A 21,621-nucleotide genomic window follows, 5' to 3' on the forward strand; every position below is an offset into this window, starting at 1 on the left:
CCTTGGGAAAGAGCTGTGTGGGAAAAGTGGCTCCTTGAAATAAGGAGCAGAATGGATGTGGCATATGTGACCTTTCTCTGTTCTCTGCAATGGCTGAAGAGTTGGTTGTTTGGAGGGGTTTAATGTGCTCTTGTTGAAAGTTTTCCTTCGCTGGGCTGGGAGATCAGTGGGGCAGGAAACCATTACAGAGGAAAATCTCTTAGTAGGGAGACTTTAAGGCAACCTGTGGAGTGAAAAGTCCAGAGGTTGATAGTGAGTATTGTAAAACTAAATAAAATGAAAAGGTTAGTATCTGTGAGAGAGGCAGGAACTGGGAGTTAATACCATTAGATACCGTTTTCTGAGTCGTTTTGCAAGTCACCAGATCTGTGTAAGGTGAGGCATGTGGCTCTGGTGTAACTTTTCAAGACCCTGCTTCATGGTGAATAATAATACTAATGGAAAATCAGGATCAGATAATAGTGATGTTTTGAATGTGTCTGTAGATAATGAAGTTTGTCAATGGCTTCACAACTTTATTGCTTAATGGGGTTGAGCACCACAGTCCCTAGCTCAGCTCATCTATCTGACAGCAACTTGAGTTTAAATCACCAGTCTGATGATGTTGAAAATCATCAGACTGGTCTGAAAAATATGCTTTAAGCAATAAAGGAAACAATTTTTAACATCTTTTTGTTTGGTTTTTGGGAAGCCATCAACTCTCCAGAGAGCGTGGGAAGGAGAAGAATAGTTTTTTCACTATAGTAAAATGCTTTCTTGCTGTTTTAGTGGGATACTTCAAGTATTTTGTTTCTGTGCTGGTGGTAAGCATTCTTCCCACTGAGATAGCAGCTCAGTCTTATGGGTTATCATTACTGCAGATGTGCAGGCACTTGGAGTGGTGCTGGGGGAGACTACTTGCAAGGCCAAATGCTCATAGCCACAGGCTTTTCCTTTTTGTTATGGCTATCTAATTCTTGTGTTTGGTTGTTCCCCTTCCTCCACATATAAATATTCTACCTCAGGGAAACACCATGAGGTTCAAAGAAAGGAACATCCCTGAGCCTGTTCAGGGTGGTAAATTGAGGTACGAATTCTCTGTTACGATTTTGGACAAAGATGGTTACTGAGGCAGGAATGAGATTGAATTTCATGGTGCTGGTCTGTTTCAGGTGCTTCCTGTTGCTAATGGCCCGTGGAGATCGCAGTGATGGAAGGAAATGGGCAGCACAGCTGTTTGCTGGGGCTTGACTTTTCCCATTGAATGAGTAGTGCATTAACCCATCAGTATTTGCATTAATAGCTCAGGCCCAGCTGTGGCTGTGTTGCATTCCCTGCTCTGCTCCTGGAGAGCCATGGGCACCCCAGTCTCGGGGGGGTGTGACACACAGCTGCAGAGTTTGGAGATATTTTACATTGCTGTCGTAAGATTTCCTTGCTGTCAACATCCTTTTGGTTGCTGTGTCTATGGTGGGAGCAGTGTAGGTATGGTGCTGATATCTGTGCTTCAACAGTGATGTGGGGTCTCAGCATGAGGTGCTCTTGGATGGTCCCGGGCTGTGCTGCCACTGCAGTGGGACAGCGCTGTTTTAGCAGGGCACCATGCTGAAACTTTGCTCCTGTCCTGCCAGAATCCTTGTTTAGGAGAGCATGCCATTTTAATTTGCTCAGAACAGTGAAAATCTTGAGGAGACCCTCACTGAAATGGTTTAAGAAGGATCTGATTACTGTTGCCTGGGGTGCATAACCAGAGCTGCTGATCCTCTGTGTGGTTTTGCTCCCGAAGCAGTTAATAATCTACAGTTACTGTGTTTCCCTTTCCCCTGGAGAGCCTGAACACGGTCATGGTGAGAGAGCTGCTGTAGTGTTCCCACACTTGTGGCTGCTGGGGACTTGTACAGACTTGGCTGGGAGAGAAGAGCTGCTCCAGTTCATGGTTTCCTCTGAGCAGTCCGTCAGAACTGGATGTCTGCTTCCTGTGGGAATGAAGACTGGGGCAAAATCCGCTTTTGCCAGGGGGTCTCGAGTTGCTGTAAGCTAAGAAAAGATCAGCTTCGACTTCTCTTTTTTTTGTATGCAGTCAGCACTAGCAGTAAGGTATTTGTTCTTTTAGTTAATTGAGAATTTTCCTACTATGGTGCCAGCTTTTGCCACTGACACAATTTTCCATGGGATCATCTGTTCCAGGATCAAGTTAGGATCTATTTCATGTTAGCCAAGGAGGTGCTTTCTGCTCACCTTGAGTAGATGTAGATTTGTTACTGTCTTTTCCTATGTGAGGTAGGACTGGCAGGTAAAAACCAGCCTTGTTGTTTTGGGAAGAATAATCCATAAGACTTCTGATTGCCCATTGTGAAACCAACTGGCTTGTCCTGTTGTACTTCAAGGCCTTGTGTTTATCTTTTAAAGTGAGGTTAGTAAGGTTTTCCATCTTTGGGCTAAGTAGACAGTGCATCTTCATGTCATTCACTTTCTGAGTTAATTTTATATTATTTTAAAATAATTTATCTTTGTTACGAGTAGCAAGGATGGTGTGTAGCAGCTGTTCTGCTGTGTTTCCGGTGAGTTTGGCCTGGCACTGAGTTTCTTGGTGTGAGAGTCCAGACTTTTCTCCTGAATCTGGATGCACACACACTTCTTGTGTCACTGCTTCATGTGCTTTGCCTAGGCATAGCACAGTTGGAGGTTGGAAGCCTGGGCATTAAGTGTGACCCTTGCAAGTTTAGACTGGCTGTGCTATTAATGCTGAGAGGCCAGCATGACTCTTCAGTGCATGCCATGAGAAGTACATGGGGTTGCTGTCTTTCCTGCAGGTCTCTAAGGAGTAATTGTTCTAACTGTTAGTTGATCTCTAATGGCTTGGAAATCATGATGTAAAATACAGGAGGAGTTTTTAAAAGGAGGATTACAAGGCAGGGGGCAAGTAGGGAATAATGCCAGGAGAAATAATAATAAAAATCAGCAGACCAGGTGAAGACAATGCAGAGGATATGAGGAATTCTGGGTAGCAGCCTGTGTACGTATTTTGAGCACCAGCATTGCTAAAAAGTGGAACAAGAAAGAGACCAGCCCCCTCCAACTTGTACTAAACCAAGAAAGAGAAGATGTAGAAATAGCTGTGTTTGCTACTTAATTCAGTTATAGATAACATCAGATCTCTGGCATAGTTTTGGCTGTCTGATACATCTGTGTGGCAGAGTGTTCAGGCGTGACTTTTTACATGCTCATGTCATAATCAGACTTCATGGACTGGATAGGGTACAGGCAGTATTCCCTGGGCAGAAGTGGTCTTCCCCTCCCTTTGCTGGGAAATTTGTGAGATAGGCAGGTTTTGCTGCAGCTGTTCAGACGTGATGTTAGTTTTTTTGTGTTGTAATGCCCTTGGCACCATTTAAGGGATTATGTTTTTGAAAGGCAAGTGTCTTCAGAGAGTTGTAGTCTCACAGATGGCTCCATCTTGTCTTCCAGTTGGCAAGCAGCCTAGGAATAAGTATCAAAATAATTTTTAATACAGCAAAGAGAAATGCTTGCCAATGTTTGTACAGCCAATAAAAAGCCTCAGTAATAAAAATTTTGCGAAATAACTGCAGTAGATCAAAGTGACATTTAAGTGATGCTCATGAGCATCATTTAATCGCCAGCTAACTGCTAAAGGCCTGCTGCTGTGGAACAATTGGAGTTCCTGTGCTGTTATGCTTTACTGTATCTGTCTTGCTTAAGGCCCTGATCATCACCGAAGCTTGTAATTTCTCTCTCTCTCTGAGTGAGGGATGGTTAAATGCTGTTTGAGAACTTATTTATTTCTAGTATTGAACTTTATTCTGAATTTTGTTTCTAGAAAGTGAGCTGTTTTCAGCTTCCAGGATGTGATGGAACTATTGTTTGCTAACTTCTAGTGACTCCTTTGTGGAGTTATAAATCAGAGAAGTTGCTTTCTTGCAAGGTTGGATGCATCTCCACAGATCAAACTCTTGAACTTTTGTTGTGGGTATAGTTAACTAGTGAAATACTGCAAATCCTGAGACATGTATTTAAATCTTAGAAGTATGTTAGGATAGTTTGGGTTCAAGGGAACCTCAGATAATCTGTGGTCCAATTCCCTGCTGAAAGCAGCACTGACTCTGGGGTTGTGTCAGATTGCTCCGAGCTTTTATCTTGTTGGGCCTTGAAAACCTCCAAAGATACTACAGCCTCTCTGGGTAGGCTGCTTCGCTTCTCAGCTGCCCTCAGGGTGAAAAAGGTTTTCTTTGTATCCAGTTTCCTACTTTTAGTTATGCCCATCTCTTTCTTGTCCTGCCCCTCTGCCCTGCTGCGGATGGATTGCTGTCATCCTCACTATTGTTATGTGGCCTCTTCAGAGCCTTGCTACTAGAAGAGGGTAATTAGAGTAATTTCTAACATTTTAGAAGTCTTGGAGTAGCACACTTGCCTTCTTTGATTTGGCTTCCTTCCGACAGCCTAAAATAGCACTGTACTTACTGAGATTTACTGTTGCTGCAGGTATGTCTTTATACCCAAAGAGGGCATTCTAACCTTAAAGATGTTCTTAGTTCTGCCTTGCTGGCTTTCTCTGGTTCAGTCCTTGGTTATGACTCAGACTTTAGGGTAATTTAAGACATTTCATATGTTTTTGTTCAGTGAAGCACTATGACACTTTCATTGCTCAGAAATGAAAATCTCATTCTTCTCCGTATCTCTCATGGTTTTGTTGTCACCTCTTTGTTTTTGTAAGGCTAGTCATGCTTAAGGTGTTCCTGCTCACAGAGGGCTGGAGACAGAGGATGCTTTCTAGGTTGAGCAACTATGGCAAGTACATCCAAAATACTGTAAGTTTTCCTTTCTGCCTAGTCAGGAGGAAATTTTAAAAGATTTCCAACATAAAAAGGTAGCACTGTTTCACTCAGTAGTTAAAGGAGCCTGTCAATTAACTATGTCTGTAGACTATCTTCGTGGATTTGCTTGACACAGATATTTTATAAATCTATTTTCCAGTCTCAGATCTCAGACTTTTTTAGATTTAGAGTACCAAAACTTAGATAGATGCAAGTCAGTATAAACGAAGAGTCCTCTAAATACGATGTTTGCATTTGCTTCGTGTTTCTGGTGAAAAATAGGAGTTTAACTTGAGATTTCCAATAAAAATTCACCTGACAGAATAGCATTATTGCAGTATCTGCCTCAAGGGGACCTGCAACTCTAAGGTTTGATAGCTTAGATGAAATAAAGATAAAATTCTGAGTGCTGCTTTTCAATCTCCAACCTTTTCCATGAAGACAGGAGTTCTAAAGGTACAAAGCTTTAGGTGTATTCTGATAGTGAAAATACTTAGCTGTCTTTCAGGAGTCCTGTGTTAGTCCTTTGTTCTGTCTTGGGCATGCTTTGTCTGGCATAAGTTGTGTAGTTTCTCACATGGTCTGCTTCAACCACAAAGCAAATGCATCAGATTACTGCTGTACCTCAGAACTCATGAGATCAAATGTCTCTGAAATTCTGTTGCTTTCCTTGAAAGGAAGCTACAGCAGCTCTGCCTGCTGCTTCTTAATAACAGTACTTGTCAGGAGTTATGTGTGTAAACCTGAAAGACGCATAAGAAATTCCTAATTACACAGGGACCTATCCCATATACCTGAAAGGGATATGCAAATATGAGCTACCTCACACAGGACCCTGCTGATCCTGGATTATGAATTCAGGTTTTCTAAAGCAAATAATACTGCTTTAGAATTGGAAGTAATGAGTTAACAATCTGTATTTATTCTGGAAAACTATCCGAATGACACTCAAAGTTTTCCTCTGCCAAGCTTTTTGTTGCTGAAGCAGATCTGTTCAGGTGTGTGTGTGTTTAATGCCATATGGTACATTCTGCACCTTCTTTATCCACTTAAAATGCTAAGATGGATCTGGAATATGTTGACCTGAAAAACTGGGTTATTCTTCACTGGGTTATTCTTTTAAGACAGAGAATATTTTTGAGAGGTCTGACTTTTTGTGTTGAGTGCAGTATCCTGCCAAGTCCCTGGCATCCAAGAAACAAGCTATGTCATATAGGGGTGCAATTTCTTTGAGGATTACTGCTGTGCTTTCATTTACTTTGGTAATAAAAGCAGATAGGTAAGATTCAGTGAGAGGTGGCAGATTCTGTGTTTGTACTTAGGTAGTAGTACTTCTGTGAATCACAAACAGCATGTGACAGAAATATGTTAAACTTCTGGCAGAAGTCTGAGCTTTTGTTGAGCAGCACAGACAGGCGTTAGTAAGAGTAGCCTGTGTTATTAGCTAATGTGTGTTAGCCCAGGGAGAATGTCAGAGTAAATTGTGACAGGCAATTGTCTTGATTTCCTAGACATGAATAGCAGGGATTTACAGTCAGGGGAAAGAAGCTCTCACAAGGGTGTTTTCCTTGAGATGATTTCCAAGGAGATGAATGGAGTCAATGTGCCTTTAGAGTGAGGTTTAGTTTGGATTGTCATACGAGCTCTGTGTGCTGTGAAAGACGTAAAAGAAACCCTCAGCCAAAAAGCTGAGCAACTGGAGGGGAGTGATGAAATCAATGAACACAGCTGAAGTGGGCTGGACTTCTTTTAAATGCACCTGGAGAAGCCCAGAAAATTCTGAGCCCTGCTGATGGGCAGTGTGAAGCAGGAAGGCTCTCCACCTAGGAAGGATGGGGTGGGCTGAGGAGGTGGAGGGCCTGGAAGCTCATATGAGGAGGATTTCTGGGGGTAAGTTGAGGCATGCTTTTTTGCTGTTGTGAGAGAAAAGCCATTAAGGGGGCTGGAGGGAGGCTTGTGCATGTTGGGGTCGTGACCGAAAGGAAAGATTGCAAAGGAAGAGAGAGGCAGAATTGTGGAAATTGGTATTGGGAAAGAAAGTATTTCCTCTTTGGCTTGGAACACTGTTCAGGAGCTTTGTGGATGGTTATCGTTCTAGACTGTGAAGTGTGACCTGTCCAGAGTTTTTGTCAAAGCTCCAGAGCAGCAGTTGGAATGATTCTGGATCAACTATCTTTTTCACTTGAAGAGAAGTAAGCCCTTGGTTTGGAAGGAGTAACTGATGATTGAAATGCAGTGACTGTGGGTGTAAAAGCAGGCAGGGTTTGATGGGAACAGTGGAAAGCATGTGCAGTGCTGGTACTAGCAGAGTTAGGATGGAGACAAAAATGAATGAATGACACTCAAAGTAGATTTGTTAGTGTTGGTGATGTCCTCCCTCAGGCTAGGGTGTGACTGGCTGCTGCTTGACTGTATTCCTTGATCCTTGTCTGTTGCTGGTGGCCATGGCTTTTGAAGGTGTGTGAATGGGCTTTGGTCCCGTGGAGTCTTTGGTGTGAGGTGCATGGGTTGCTCTCAGCTCCTGCCTGAAGCTGAGCAGGCAGTTGCTAGGATCTCTGAGTTCCTGCCATACCTGGTGATGTGGGAAGTGTGGCCTCTAATCCCAGGACTCCTACATGGAGAAGTATGGAGAACCAGCTGTCTCGTGCTGGTGGGTGCCTCCTTTGAGTGCTCTCCAGCTGTGTATTGAGGCCTTCTCAACCTCTAGCAGCTCAACCTATTGGCAGCCCTTGTCCCTCTGTGCTGCCACATCTGCTAAATTCTGTAGTTCAGTGCAATTACCTTCTAGAGAGAAACGCTATTCTTTGCTGGAATGTTAATTTTTTAAAAAAATTTTAAAAGATATCTGACTTGCTCTAGGCAGAGTGACTTCTGACCCACTCTATTAGAAGGAGCTCTGATTTCTGCTAGAAGTGCTCTTGCCTGTGGTTAGTATTCTGCTGCTGTTTCAGCAATCTCTGCTATAGTATTTCTTTCGTAGCCTGTTCATAGATAATCTCAGAATTTCATCTGAACAACCCACTTTTCTGCTCTGTGCTAGAGGAAAAGGATATAGCTGACGTCTTCACTTTTGTGTTCTGGGGCCCAGTAAAACAAACTTCCAGCTTCTGTTTTGTCTGTCTGCAGCCTTTGGTAAGAGTTGTAAAGGTCAAGCCATATTCTCAGTGAAGATCTCAAAGGGGATATCATGTGTGTCTCTCCCACTTGCCGGTGAAGGTCTCCGAGGGAGCTGCACTCTGCTTGCTGGAGCACCTTTTCACCCCTCCCAGGCTGTAACATCTGCAGGCTGATGCTGCTGAGCAATTTGCTGGCCTTTGGCGAGGACTTGCACTGACTGAAGCTGCGTGTGCAGGCGTTGAGGACAGGAGGGTGGTGCTGCAGGCTGTGCCTCGTGGGGCCACTGGAGGATCTTCATCTCGCCACTCGGAGCAGCACTTTATTGTCAGCTGGCAAAGGTACAGCTCACACAATTGCTGCAAAGAGCAAACACTTGAGTGCAGGAATTCTGTTAGGGCCTAAAGAGCTGCAGGGCTTCAGGTAAAGCCCAGTGGTTTGGTTTCAGGGGAGCAGGGAGAGGGAGCAGCACCACTTCTTTGCCTTTCTCCTAGCTCTGGGTTGGCCTTGTGTCCTGTGCATTGCTGTAACTGCAGTTTGTGTTCGTGCCTGGCTTTTGCACTGTCTTGTGTTTAATCTGCATCCTGAGGTGCTGTGCTTTCTGTGGGAATTTGGTGCTCAGCTTCCTGATGTCTGGAGATCCATTCCATCTCTGTCCTTGCCTAGGCAGCATGGACTTTGCATCTGACAGCCTGACTGGGGCTACAAGATGAACTTCCTTCAGCAGGCAGAGGAGGAGCATTTGTCCTGGGACTTTGATATTAAATTATAAAGCTAAAAGCCTTCTGACTCCTCACCCTTGGCAATATAGGAGCTGCCACGTTGTTTTATTTTCATTATATGTGATCACTACTGAGCTGTTAAGAGAAAATTACTTTCTATTTCAGTAAACTCAATTCTGGTTTCAGACTGACTGTGCATCAGATGCTTAATTTGGAACCCACTCTCTTGGTGAAATTAAAAATTCAAATCTCCAAGCTGGAGCATTCAAACTGTGCTTGAATTAGAAATTGACTGCTGTCAATGTGCTCTCACACTTCACTTTTTTAAAAATTCCTTCTTCCCCTCCCCCCTGATGAGTTTTATATTAGAGTCTTGCTGTAGATGATCTGACTGAGCAGAAGTAGTGGGAATCCACACTGTCACTCTGTAGACAGAGTGATGAAGGAGAAGTGTGGTGTGTTAAGTAGACCATTTTTGAAAAGGACTGCTGTGTACTGATTTCACAGTTTCACGAGTGTTTGGTGGAATGATTTTATGGGATATGATGGCAAACCCATTAAGTGTTGTTTGCAAATTAATTTATGACCTAAGAAAACTACACAGTTACTATGCAACATCTTTGCTCCACTATTTCTGTGTAATATTTAAAGCTGTTGTCAGATCTTGACTGAAAGAATCCAGAGTGTTCTCTCCACTTTAGACATTTGCATGGACTGCCTTTACAGACTTTTGTATTGAAAGTGGGAACAAAAGAGTTTTTCCCCGGGAAGAAGAACAACAAAACTTACACCCACACCCCACCTCCTGAAATAGGCTGTTGTGAATATTTTCTGTAGGCTTGCAACTTGTGTGTCCATCTGCCTCTTTGGAAAGTGGGTAAATTATTCTCAATAACTTAACTATAAGTTAAAAAGAAATTTGCCCACAGGTTTGGAAAAAATTGAGCTGGATATTTTTGGGGAAGTGTCTTCTGTTATTCACTATGCTGAAGGCACCCAGTGCTGGTGCTGGCTTGTTTTTCCAGACCTGCTTGAGTTCATCCTTGGGATGTTTTGTTGTTCATCAGGTGGGCTGGCAGGATGGATTAGTGAGCTGGGTGTAGGGTTAGTGGTGACTGGGGAGCCTGGGAGCTGTTCTGTTGGGCAGCTGGTGGTGTGAGTTTGGCAGCTCTAGCTGGCCAAGGCAGGTATCAGTTTGTTGTTGGGTGGAATATATCTGTGAATTGTGTAAGGAGGTTTGGAGAATGACTGGATTGAGGCTGATCAACCAGAGATGAATTTGGAAAGTGAGTTCTAGTAACAAATATGTAATTGAGGTAAGGGTGATTTCTCTTATTCCCCTGACTAAATAGGTGATTGTTACTGACATGGGAAGTGTTTGCTATTTATCAACTTACTTTTTGGTAGAATTTTTTTTTGCTTTCTTAGTGTTAGGGCTAGACCAGGTTTAAAACTGGTTTTTTTATTTCTTGAGGTGTGAAAATTTAATATCAGCTGATGTGATTCTGATTCTTGAGAGAGGTGCCGTAATTTCATCAAATGGCTTAAAATGAGCTGTTGCATTAAGGGGGTAAGTGGCTTGATTGTGACAACTCAATGACATGCATTATGGGAGTGTGTCAACAAAAACACAATTATTTAAACCCTGGCTAAAGAAGAGCATTCTGGCTTTTGCAGTGCTCAACTCTTTGAAGTGCTTTTTAGTGGAGAATGGAAACGGCCATGCATTTAATGACCTCAGAGGATATGTCATTTGCCACGTGTTGGAAATCTAACAGTTGAGTAACTGAACCCAGCCTGTGACCTTAGAAATTGCAGGAAGCCTTGGTGAAGAAATAATTATTATTATATCAAATAGAGTGTAACTCAGCCAAACTTCCCTCTGTAGATACACTTTATAAAACTTTAGATAAACCACAGTTAGAGTTAACACTCAGTAGGTGAGGTGAAAAAGCGGAGACCTTTTCATTTTAGGAGTTACAAAAATCTTTATTCGAAATTGACTTTCAAAGAAAGCTTAATTGTGCAAAGAGATGATACTTGTTTGTTTCAACATAGGCTGTGTTGAGATCAGTGCCATCTTATTTTATATTTTTAATGGGGTCTTTGAAATTCAGTAAATGAGTCAAACTGTAACTGATCAGGAACTTGTCACATTTTACATATTTCTGTGACATAGGAGCTGAACAGTAATGGTTATTGTCATGTCAGATTAATCTCCAAAAGTGGTTCGTTTATGCTTCTGATAGGTTAAACATTTATGTGTGTATGTTTGTAAATAATAAATATTTGGAACTCACTTACTTTGTTTGTGTATAGTTTGATGCAGGTGTTATGGGCTTCTTTCAGAGCAGCAGCACTACAGAAATTGCTTGGAGCAGTGCTTTGATAGTTGGCTTTGAATATGACCAAATACCTTTTGTTCCACATCACAGTTACCACCCACAAGGGCTCTGAAGATGAATTTGTTATTCTAATAAAAACAAACTGTGTATAATATAGGTGTATTCAGACAGCTGAGCTACCTTTAAAACTTCATCTATCATTTCTCACTTTCAGGGAGAGCTTAAATGATCTTGCAAGCATTCTGCATCACATGCTTAAAGCAGGAGTGAGGAGATGATTATGATGGGGTTTCTGTACTGATCTATAGAATTCTATTGGAATAACAAAAATGTAAGGTATTTACACCTTTTCATCCACAGATGCTGTTAGAACATTCAGTCAAAAAACCCGAGCTGCCACTTTTGTGGCTGAGAACAAAGACTGGTGATCTAAAATAAATTAGATGACTGTTTTGCTGTCCTTTGGTGTCAGGTTGGGTACAAGAGAATGTGCTCTTTCCATCAGTGGGAAATGCTCCTAGGCTTCACCTCTCCCTCTTTCATCTCACTTGGTGTGACTAAGATGTGAACAATGTTGCTTTACAGCAATAGATTATTTTCTTTTTCCCTCTGCTTTGGATCTGAACTGCTATTGTACACGAAATGTTGATCATCAGGAAAGATTGCTATGGTGAAAGAGCTGGTAAGAATATTCCTGAGCTTTCATAATTTGAATTTGAAGTAATTTGCACATATCTGCCATTAAATACATGATACACCGTATTCCAAGACTGAAAAATATATGTTTTAAAAAACTGATTTTTAATATTACTATTGGAAGGCTCTTCCATTTGTGGCGTTTCTCTCTTTTTAAATGTGTGTCCCACACAGTGCACAACACATTGTAGTGTAGGGTTTTAAAATTGCCTTTGGTTGTTTTCATTCTGATAATTTTGAAGTTAATTGCAAGCAGTTGTTTTTTCTTCCAGCTGAGGTAAAAATGAGAAGAATTTAAGGGCTGTCTTTTTATTTTTTAACAAGCCAGCTGAATTGGTTCAGTGTCATTTCTCTGACATGCAGACAAGGCAAGCTATGGTTGGAAGGCTATGCAGAAAAAGTTTATAGAACTGTATTTCAGATATGTAATAGTAAACAACTGAAATTATTCTAATCTTGAGAAGAGGGACATGGCACAAGATAAACAGTGCTCAAACAGTACACCCAAGGCAATAGAACCTTCCTGGCTGGGTTTTGTGATGGCTGAAGGCACTGTGGTGCTCTCTAGCTGGACCTGGAGACCAGGCTTCCCCTTATCCTTTGGGGAAGGTGTGAGTGTCCATGTTCATGTCAGTCCCAGCTCTGTCTACTCTGCCTTGCTCTCAGGGGCAGCCACACTGGGGCAAAGGACCTGCAGCTCTCTCCCTGTAGCATCCTTGGATGGCTTTTGGCTTGGCCTAGCTCTAATCCTGGTAGGACTTGGGCAGTGTAACTCTGCTGTGATATCCAGGTGAGCGGTTTGTGCTGCTGGATGGACTCACCAGGAGATAGACCTGGGGTCTGTGAAGGAACAGAAAGCCAAACCTGTCTGGAGGGCTGCCTGTGAACCTTGTGAGGAGCACAGAGATGCCTGGGCTGTGTGTGATCTCATTCAGGACACTGGAATCGTACCCCTTTGGCTCCAATAATTTTTAGAATTGCATCCAGTTTACTTGGTGTGAATATCTAATGCTTTGGCCAATTTAAACCTTATTTACATTAGCGTAGTTTAAATTTGGTGTTTAAAGAGCTGTAATTGTCTGTCTACTTTAGAAATTCATAGTGACTTAGTGAGATCAATTTTAAACTGATTTTAATTAAACCAGAGAACCTTTTGTGTTTTTACAGAGGAGGCCTGTGACAGGCCTTTTTAAAAGGCCATGGGGTATATGCAGCCTTAGAATGTCTCTTATGCATGACTGATTCCTTCTGCTGAAGTCAAACTTAGGCTATTGTTTTGTATATAAACCAAAAGAATTGAATTTTTAAGAACATTCTGTTCAGTTTTTGTTCCCTTGCTCTGAGAGTGATTCCTGTTTTTTAGGACTTCTATTAAATTACTCCCAGAACAGCATTTCACTGTCTTTTTATAGTAGACAGGCTGATGGACTCCATGACCTTTTTTACTTCTGATTTCTGTGATGCTTTTTTTCCTCAGACAAAAGAGAGTATAAGAGACTGCTGGGATATTCTAATTTATGGTGATAGGAAGCAGAATACAGAGGCTTAACTGCAGTCCCATGGTGAGATGTGCCACTATTCTAGTATATGGAAAATGTATAAATTGCTTTTGTTGAGGGTTATTTGGAGAGAATGTAATGAATGTTGGGGAAATCCTCCTGGGAAGTTTTGGTTCTAATGCTTAAATTCTTGTATAGGATGTTGTCCTAGTGAGGCATGCATGAGGCCTGTGTTAGGAGCTGCTGAGGAGTTTAGATAATGTGCATATCCATAATGTAAAAACTGACAAAGGATTGTGATTAGGGTGGAATGTTGAGAGGTAAAGAAAAAATCAGAAACTTGTGTATTTGTAAGGGCTCTGTGTAGGTGACATGAATATTTCTAACACCCAATTGATTCTGTTTCTGTGAGTAGAGGGCAGCTAATAGAGGGCATAATTCAGCTAGGCATCAGATCCCCTTGAAGAGTGATTCTGGCAAATAGGTGCAGTCAATATCTTTTTTGTGTTACGAAATGGATGATAGTGCAGAGCTTGTATTCCCATTGATTCCCATTGTGCAGGACAGACATATGGAATTACCTTTTAACTACCAGTAAATCCATGAGAGAATGAAAGTAGTCATCATGTAATCTTTTACCAATAATGCAAATACAAAAATATACAGAAAACACAGACATTAAATTCTGATCTCCCAATTTTAATGTTTACTGTGGTATTTTTATCTTGTTTGGGTGGGGTTTTTGTTTGCTTTCCTACCTCTGCAAACAGCAAATTCATCTTTTCATCTGTGTAAATACGGTATGTGTAAGGAAATCAAGTTACCGAGCAAAGGCTGCTTCTTAATGATATTAATACTTTAGTAATGCTACAAACTAATAGTTTTCTAGGATTGGTGATTCTTCATGCAAAGCATTTTCTTTAACTTTACATTTGGACAATAGGTAGTATCATAAATCTAAATGTCAACTTGTACAGTATCTCATTAGAATGACATCTGCAACCACAGGGTGTTACAGTTCTATCTGTTAAGGCAGCAGAGTCTGAACCGCTCATAGTGTTGAAACATGGGTATGAACGCCAGAAACTGAACAAAACCTCTTTGTGATCATGGTTCTCACATTTCGGATGCAGGTTCAGTCCTATCTTAGATGTGTCTGTAAGCCTGAAATCACTTTGGATCAGAGAAACTTAAACCGAGTTTCTGCTTCAGCGCGCTGTTAAGGAAGTTGAGAATGGAAAAGCAGAGCGATATTGGGAACAGGGAAGATGATGTGATACATTGTACCCGGGTTTGTGTCCTGATGGACGAGCTTGTTGGTGAGCTCACTTAAGAACAGGTGCAAACTCTTTAGAAGGTGAATGAATACACACGTTGTTCTCCATCTGCAGTATGGTCAGTGTTTGTGTTTTGTTGAAATGGAAAACGATACACTGCCTGAAATTTCAGAAACGGCTATTTTTAGGTGTCACAGTATGTTAAGCCTGGAAAACTGCAGAAACACTGACTGACTTGTTCTCCCCTCCCAGGTGATCACCAGCAGTTAATGCCGGCAGGCTCTCTCCGTAAAAAGAAGCTGGCAAGAAGACCTGGATCCATGAGGCCAGAAGCTCAGCGACAGATCCAGTTTCAGTCCCTGGGTGCCTGCACAGGGTCCAGCCCAGCAGAGCTCCAGCATGGCAGGCAGCACTGTGGGGGCTCTGAGGGCTGTGCTCTGCACAGACAGTGCCAAACTGACCTGGAATTCCTGCGCTGTAGTGCTGTAGCTCCTGCTAATGGGGTGACAACCTTGGCCGCTACTGGAAATGCTCCCGGATGCTGTGGCAATCTTTCTTGTTGCAGTAGTCCACGGTCAGATAGCACAGGGCTAGGGGTCTGCCCTGCTGCCGCAGCAGGCAGAGATAAGGCTTCTGCTGTGTGCTGTATGTGGCAGGAAAGCTGCAGCACCAAGCCCCCAAACATGTGTGCTTTGGATCAGGCAGAAGTGAATAACAACTGTGACTATCAAAACAGAGATGGTATTTCTCGTTCTGCTGGTGCACAGGATAGCTTTAGATCAAGTTTCAGTTTCATACAGCTCTCCCTGAACTCGGCCTCTGGAGTAAACGATGTGGAAGGCAAATCTATTGAGGAAGCTGAGATCGTTCTGCATCCCAAGACCACAGGCAATGTGCAGAAGCCAGAAGAGATGGCACAAACTCATGAACACTTGGGAGATTTGTGTTGCTCCTCCAGTTCCGGTGAAGATTTGCAGTATGAACGAGAGAGCCCAGTAAATGATAAATTACAGGACTGTGAGACCATCTCTCTCTTGGATATAGACACAACATTTTCATATTCTACAGATTCCTCGGATGCAGCATCTGCTGGCTCTTCTGTCACCTCAGGCTATGAAAGTAGCTTTACTGTCAGTGACCATAACTGGGATACTTTGATGAAAAAATATGAACCAGTGTTACAGGATTGCTTGCTTGGCAACCGCAGTACGTTAAAGGTCAGTAATCTCACTTTGTTTTTGATACCTTTTCCTCAAAACATTTTATTTGTAGTGCCAAAATCAAAGTTTATGTGGGAGTTCAGATACTACTGGCTTTTGTGGCCTTTGTTCAGAGTTTTGCAGTAGATCTCTGCATGATAAAAATGAGATAATGGGATTTGTTTGGTTCTTTAAAAATAGGTGATATTTTTGCAGTACCCTATTCTATTCTCTACTGAAACTTTAATCCTCTCATTTCTAACATCACACATCAGTTTCTGACTTCAGTAAGTACCATTTCTTTTCACAGGTGGCTGTTTTGTCTGCAGCTTGGGTTATACGTAGTATAAAATTAGAAGGTGGTAAGAACTCTTTTCTTGAAGTATCATGATTTAATAGCACTAAACTTTTTAACTGGACATGTTGAAGTTGAGCCAAAGACTTCTAAGAATTAGTCAACTTTGTGAAAGTAGTGTGTAATCTAATAGGTGCTCTCCCCACGTGAAGAAAAATGGGGGTCAAGTCCCTCTCTGTCTCCAGCTGGGAACTGAATCTTTTTTTCTTTTCCCTTTCCACCCTAGGGAAATAGTGGGTTGGTGAGTCAGGAGTCTTTTTGCATATATGTATGTTCCCACATTTATACCTACAGTGTATACAGGCAGTTTCATTTCACTGTGCTCTTTATAGGAGAGGGGTGGGAAAACTTTAGAAGGATCAGTTGTGTTATATTTTTATGGTGGTAGGGTGGGCATTCTGAGCCTACCCAATCAAAGGAGCCAAGTATTGGCTTTATTGTGCACATAGGAAACATTAATCTAGAAATTAATATGGACACAATGGATTGTACTAATTTGTTCAAGGTGCACTGAGTGGGTAGTGGGGATTTTGTTGCCTTTTTTTTTTTGTTGTTGTTGGTGGTGAGTTTGGGTCGTTTTTTATTTTGTTTGTTTGTTTTTTTATTTTAATCGTCTCACTAGTGCCTGAGTTTCTTGGTTGCCTTTCAGAAACTCAGATCTTTGCAACTTCTCAGCTCAGACACATACCTGATGAGATGTGCTGAATTGTCTTTAGGCCTAATGGAACAACCTGCTCTGGGGAGACTTTGCACAAACCTCCTGTCTGGGCAAGACAGAAGGCTGAGAAACATTTATTCTTTCTTTGCTTACCATGACATCTGACCTGGGCTTACAATGCTCCATAATACTTTATTTTCATAGATGATGTGTGTAGAACTCAAACTAGGTTCTCTTATTTACAGACTTCACACACATTTACATGGAGCAGTTTCTTTGGTTTCATGCCTGGAATTGCAATGTGCCCATAGTATGAGGTGGTTTGGGAAATTAATTCACTGCAAATTTGGGAATGTATAACGCAATCAAAATAGGAAATTATTTTTCTTTCTTTTCATTATTGTCTATTTGATAGGCACAAAAGAAACATTGCTATCTTTAATTTCTGTATTCATTAATACGTTGAATGGAGAACTGGGGATTTGTGCCCTCAGATGTCTTTGCCCTTGGTTAGCCAGTAGTGTATGTTGAATTTGAAGCACCTTCCTATTGTAATGGTAATGAGTAGAGTCTCAAAGTTTTCAGAAGGGAACAAAGGCAACGGTAGTCAAGAAAAGGAGACAAAACCAAAGTTGTTAAAATTATGCTTTTTCTGTACTTAAAAAGTACAGAAGATCTTCATCTGGTACACATCTAGGACATGCCACTCTCAAGCACATGCAGGTCTTTGATTAGCTGAGTTCCAAATGCCTCCCAGCCTGCAAATAGAAAGCACTTTACAGTGCAGCATCAGTCAGTTTGCCGTGGGCGTGCCTGGGCTGTGGTACCCAGGCAGACTTTAAATGACCTGCCACTGTAGGGTGTGATGGAATAAACACTGCTAGCAGCAGCAGGGCTGTGCTCCCATATAGGTGGCTGTTATACATCATGTATATGAAAAAAGTGTCACTTGAAACATTCCTACTGCAAGCTTCTTTAAAACTATAAAAAATCGAGCATAAAACACAGGAAATAATTTATGGTGAGGGTTCAGAGCTCCTCCCTTCAGTACCATTCGCATTCCTCACTAGCCTCAGAGAAAAAAGATTGTAGTTTCAGAAAGTGAAAACTGAAAAAATGTAAAGCACAGAAGAAATGGGAATGTGTGAAATGGTTTGTGTTTGTTTTTCTTGTGGAGCATCCTGTAGCATATTATTAACCAAACATTTTTGTATACTCTCCTGACTTTGTTTTTATAGTTCGTTTCTTACCAGTCTACTTTCACATACTATATTTAGAGGGAAATCCTGAATTTAAAGGTTTGTGTGTTGATTGTATAATTTATGTGTTGATGTGTAGTCTGGATAACTGAGTGCTTCTATTAACTTGTTGACTGGCTATACCTGTTTTTCTAAATATGAGGATTAAATATGAAAGAGCTTCAGGGAGAAGGGAAATATTTTTAAATATTTCTTAAGGATGTCTAAACTATGGGTTTTAGTGCCCTCCCAAGCTTTTTCAGGTTTTGGACTTTTAGAATATACACTGCTTCTTTCTCCAGGTTCACCTTTCAGGGCTGATAGTGGCTTGTTTGGTATAGATCATGCATAAATTCAATAAGAAACACATTCCAGTCACGTACCTGCAGCTGTGGCTGTCATGGCAGTGAGGAGAGGACTCAACCTACCTTCTAACAAATTTCTTTTAACAGCAAAAACTTGTAAAGGCCTTACAAATTTTTAGTAAATTTAGAACTTCGGTCCAGACTGTTGATGTTAACAAAGAGAAGTATTAACTTTTGAAATAAAACTTTATTATGGTAAGTTTCTTTTGGAATGTGAGAGAGTACTTTGTATGTGGTTTGGGTATTCTTGGTGTTCTGCTTTTTTTCCTCATCTAGCATTTGCATTGTGAAAATGCAAATATCAACATTATGTAGATGAGCCTAAATTGTGTTTTAAGGAAACTTTTTTTGGCTGCAAATTAACATTATTTTCTGACCCATAACATCAATATACCTGTTCCAAAGTACTCATACTGCATTTCTGTTTACAGAATAAAATGTGGTTTGCATATGGAAATTTTATATTTGTTCTCTGCAAAATTCAGGTAAAAGATTGTTGGAATGAGCTCGGGAACACACTGTTGAGTAGAATGTGATCAGAAGTAGATGTCGTGCTGACAGAATTCTCTAATAATCATACTTTCATTTATTCAAAAGGTGAAAAATATCCCACGATTGCACGATCTCCTTTGCTTTTCAAGAAATATCATTTGTTATTCCCTGTGTTTGGACTAAAGCCATGCTTGGCTCAAGTAGCTGCAGTTCAGCTGACTTCCTAATAGGTCTGTCTACTTAACAAATGCTGGGCTTTACTGTCAAAATTTGGCCATTGTAGTGATGTAGTAATCCATTAAATTTATATTGTGTAAAAGTTAACAGTCTCTAAGTTTTAAATGCAGCTTCTTCTTAACTAACTTTTTTTCTTTGCGTAGTTAAAATCCTTGATCTTACGGCTTCAGAGGCTTCAGGAAAAAGCAGTAGAGGAAGATGACTATGATAGAGGTGAGAATTGCTCCTCCCTACTCCCCACTGGATCATGCTGCTTCTTTGTTTTCTTTCCTTCTTTCTCTATTAGTTTTATTTTATATTTCTTACATAGCAGTGACTAGGTGTGGAAAACGAGTTCAATGAACTGTATTGTTTATTCTGTCATATGGCAGGAAACAAAGTAGGTCAGCAGCAGGTAGCAACAGTTTTTATTTTCTTGAGCCACATCACCATGTGGCAAGGTTGAAATCCAAATACCCACCATCTGGATCAGCTGTTTTGAAGCAGCATGACTGAAAAAAATGCAGAAATGAGTGGAAGCTTCAAAAGGTGAAAGGACAGGCACTGGCTGCTGACAGAGTGAGATTTGCTGCTTGCCACATTTAGTCATGACACTACAACAGGGCTCATAGAAGTAAGGTCAGTAGCTATTACAGAAGTGAATTATACTGTCCTGTGGGATTAAGTTGATGTCCACTGAGTTCAGTCAAATTCAGCTAGACAATATGGTGGTGATGCAGCTGCTGGCAAATATCTATCTTTGAATAATGCTTTTTCTTTCAAATGCCTTGTCACTTCTGATAGGTTTTATGTGTGTGCACATTAATAATTAGAGCATCTGTTAACACATGTTGGGTTTCTTATTGTTTCCTGTTGTGGTGGTCTGTGTTCAGGTACTCACATTTTGATAATCTTGAGGTTCTAAGGTAAATTCTTCCTGCTAGGTCTGTCTTCAGCTGGAAGAGACTACAAGCATTTCACTGAAATCTGCATGGTTACTTCAGAGAATAAGCGTGGAAAAAGACAGCTCCTTTCCTCCCACTTTAATACTCTTGGCTTTTAGGAATTGGGCAGTGGTCAGACTTGTGGTTTGCCTCTCCAAACTAATGTGTGATGCTTTACAGTTGTACCATGACTCTGTTTTCCTGCCCCCAAACATGTCCCCAAGATGAAATCCTATTGTCTAGGGGGTAGGTGTCTAGCACTTCTGCAAGAGTGGTTCTGTTGGCCTGTGTGTAGGAGAACAGTCTGCTACTGCCACCAGTCTTTCTTTTAGTGTGGCATCTCCTAATGGGGAAAACCCTTAGGTGTGTTAAAATCTGAGGATGTAGTAGGTATTTATGGATTTAGTCTCTGTCAAATAGACATTATTAATGTGTGTGCTTTACATGTGTAACACTCATAACTCTTCTTTTTTAAGTGCCTGTGAGTTGAGCTCACAGTTGGAGACTTCCCAACACCTGTGTACTCGGTGTGCATGGTTACCACAGATTCCAGCTGGGATTCTCTAGGCAGTCAGCCAGTCTGACAGCAGTGTATCAGGTGTGATATCTCCATGTGATGCCATATAGCTGTTGACCACAGGGAAAAATGATGACTTGTGTTGAAATCTCACACAGAAAACTCTTATGTAATCTTCCTGGGCACTAGTCTTATATCCTTAAAACAGGACAAGTTGTCTGTTGTCCATCACTTCGTCCTTTTACCCTTTTCAGTTCCACCCTAGTTATCAAGCAGGGTTAGCACAGGGGGTGGTTTGCAGAATGTTGCATTAATTCCCCTCAGGTCAGTGGTCTGGCTGAAATGTTATTTCACCAGGTGTTGTGGGCAGAGAGAGAAAAAGTGATAAGGAGAATCCACAGGTGGGACTGCTGTTTTCTGTGCTAAGTCTGGCATAAACAGGCAGAAAACATTTGTTCTGATATGGGACTGGATGCTGAGGTGCTTGAGAGACTTTAACTTGAGTTCTTCCATCCCTTTGAAAACTAGACACTTGTTCTCAGAAACTGACATGCTTCATGCATGCATGCAACCAGGCATCCTGAACTTTATAAATTCCTAACTTTTGAGTCCTTGACCTGTTTTCTGTCATGCTGGTCTTTGTTCTCTTTCTGATACAAGTACCAACTGTTGTTTTTTTTTTTTTTTTCTTTTTTTTTTTAATGGAAGCTGAACTGGCTCCCTTAGTTTTACTTTTGTGAAACACAGGCAATGTATCTTCAAGATAAGACTTGCATGGGGAAGGTGCAGTGCTGCAAGGAGAATCAGAGCTGTGACCTTCCTCACCTTGCAGTGGCAAAGCTTTCCACCTTTGCTTCCAGAGCTATGCTGCTGCTCCTGGTGGAGAACAAAGTTTTCCCTGGCGTGAAGTGAGAGCTTGTTAAATAACTCACAGATTGGCCCAGTATCAATTTCTGTTCAAGTGAAGTCTGTAATTAGCCATCTTTAAAGGGATCTTACTGCCAAATATTGCTCGTAGAGAAAGGAATTGCTAAATGTGCAGAGCCATGATGTGGGGCATAAATGGTGGTGAATTATCAGGGAGTGGGAGAAATGAGCCTGGTGCATGGGGAGGGATGAGGACATTTTAACTGTAATGCTAGAGAGAAAATTACTGATCCTGTAATTTGGGGA

General features: G+C 41.4%; 1 protein-coding gene across 1 annotated transcript in view; it reads left to right on the forward strand.

Moving 5' to 3' along the window:
- DISC1 (DISC1 scaffold protein) overlaps positions 1-21,621 on the forward strand; it is a 188,439-nt gene that overhangs the window by 3,665 nt on the left and 163,153 nt on the right. The window contains exons 2-3 of the mRNA XM_050972620.1: positions 14,717-15,681; positions 19,152-19,221. Coding sequence (XP_050828577.1) covers positions 14,717-15,681; positions 19,152-19,221 — 1,035 coding nt within the window. The remainder of the gene's footprint in view (positions 1-14,716; positions 15,682-19,151; positions 19,222-21,621) is intronic.

The sequence above is a fragment of the Serinus canaria genome, chromosome 3, assembly GCF_022539315.1.
Source record: "Serinus canaria isolate serCan28SL12 chromosome 3, serCan2020, whole genome shotgun sequence".
NCBI lineage: Eukaryota > Metazoa > Chordata > Aves > Passeriformes > Fringillidae > Serinus > Serinus canaria.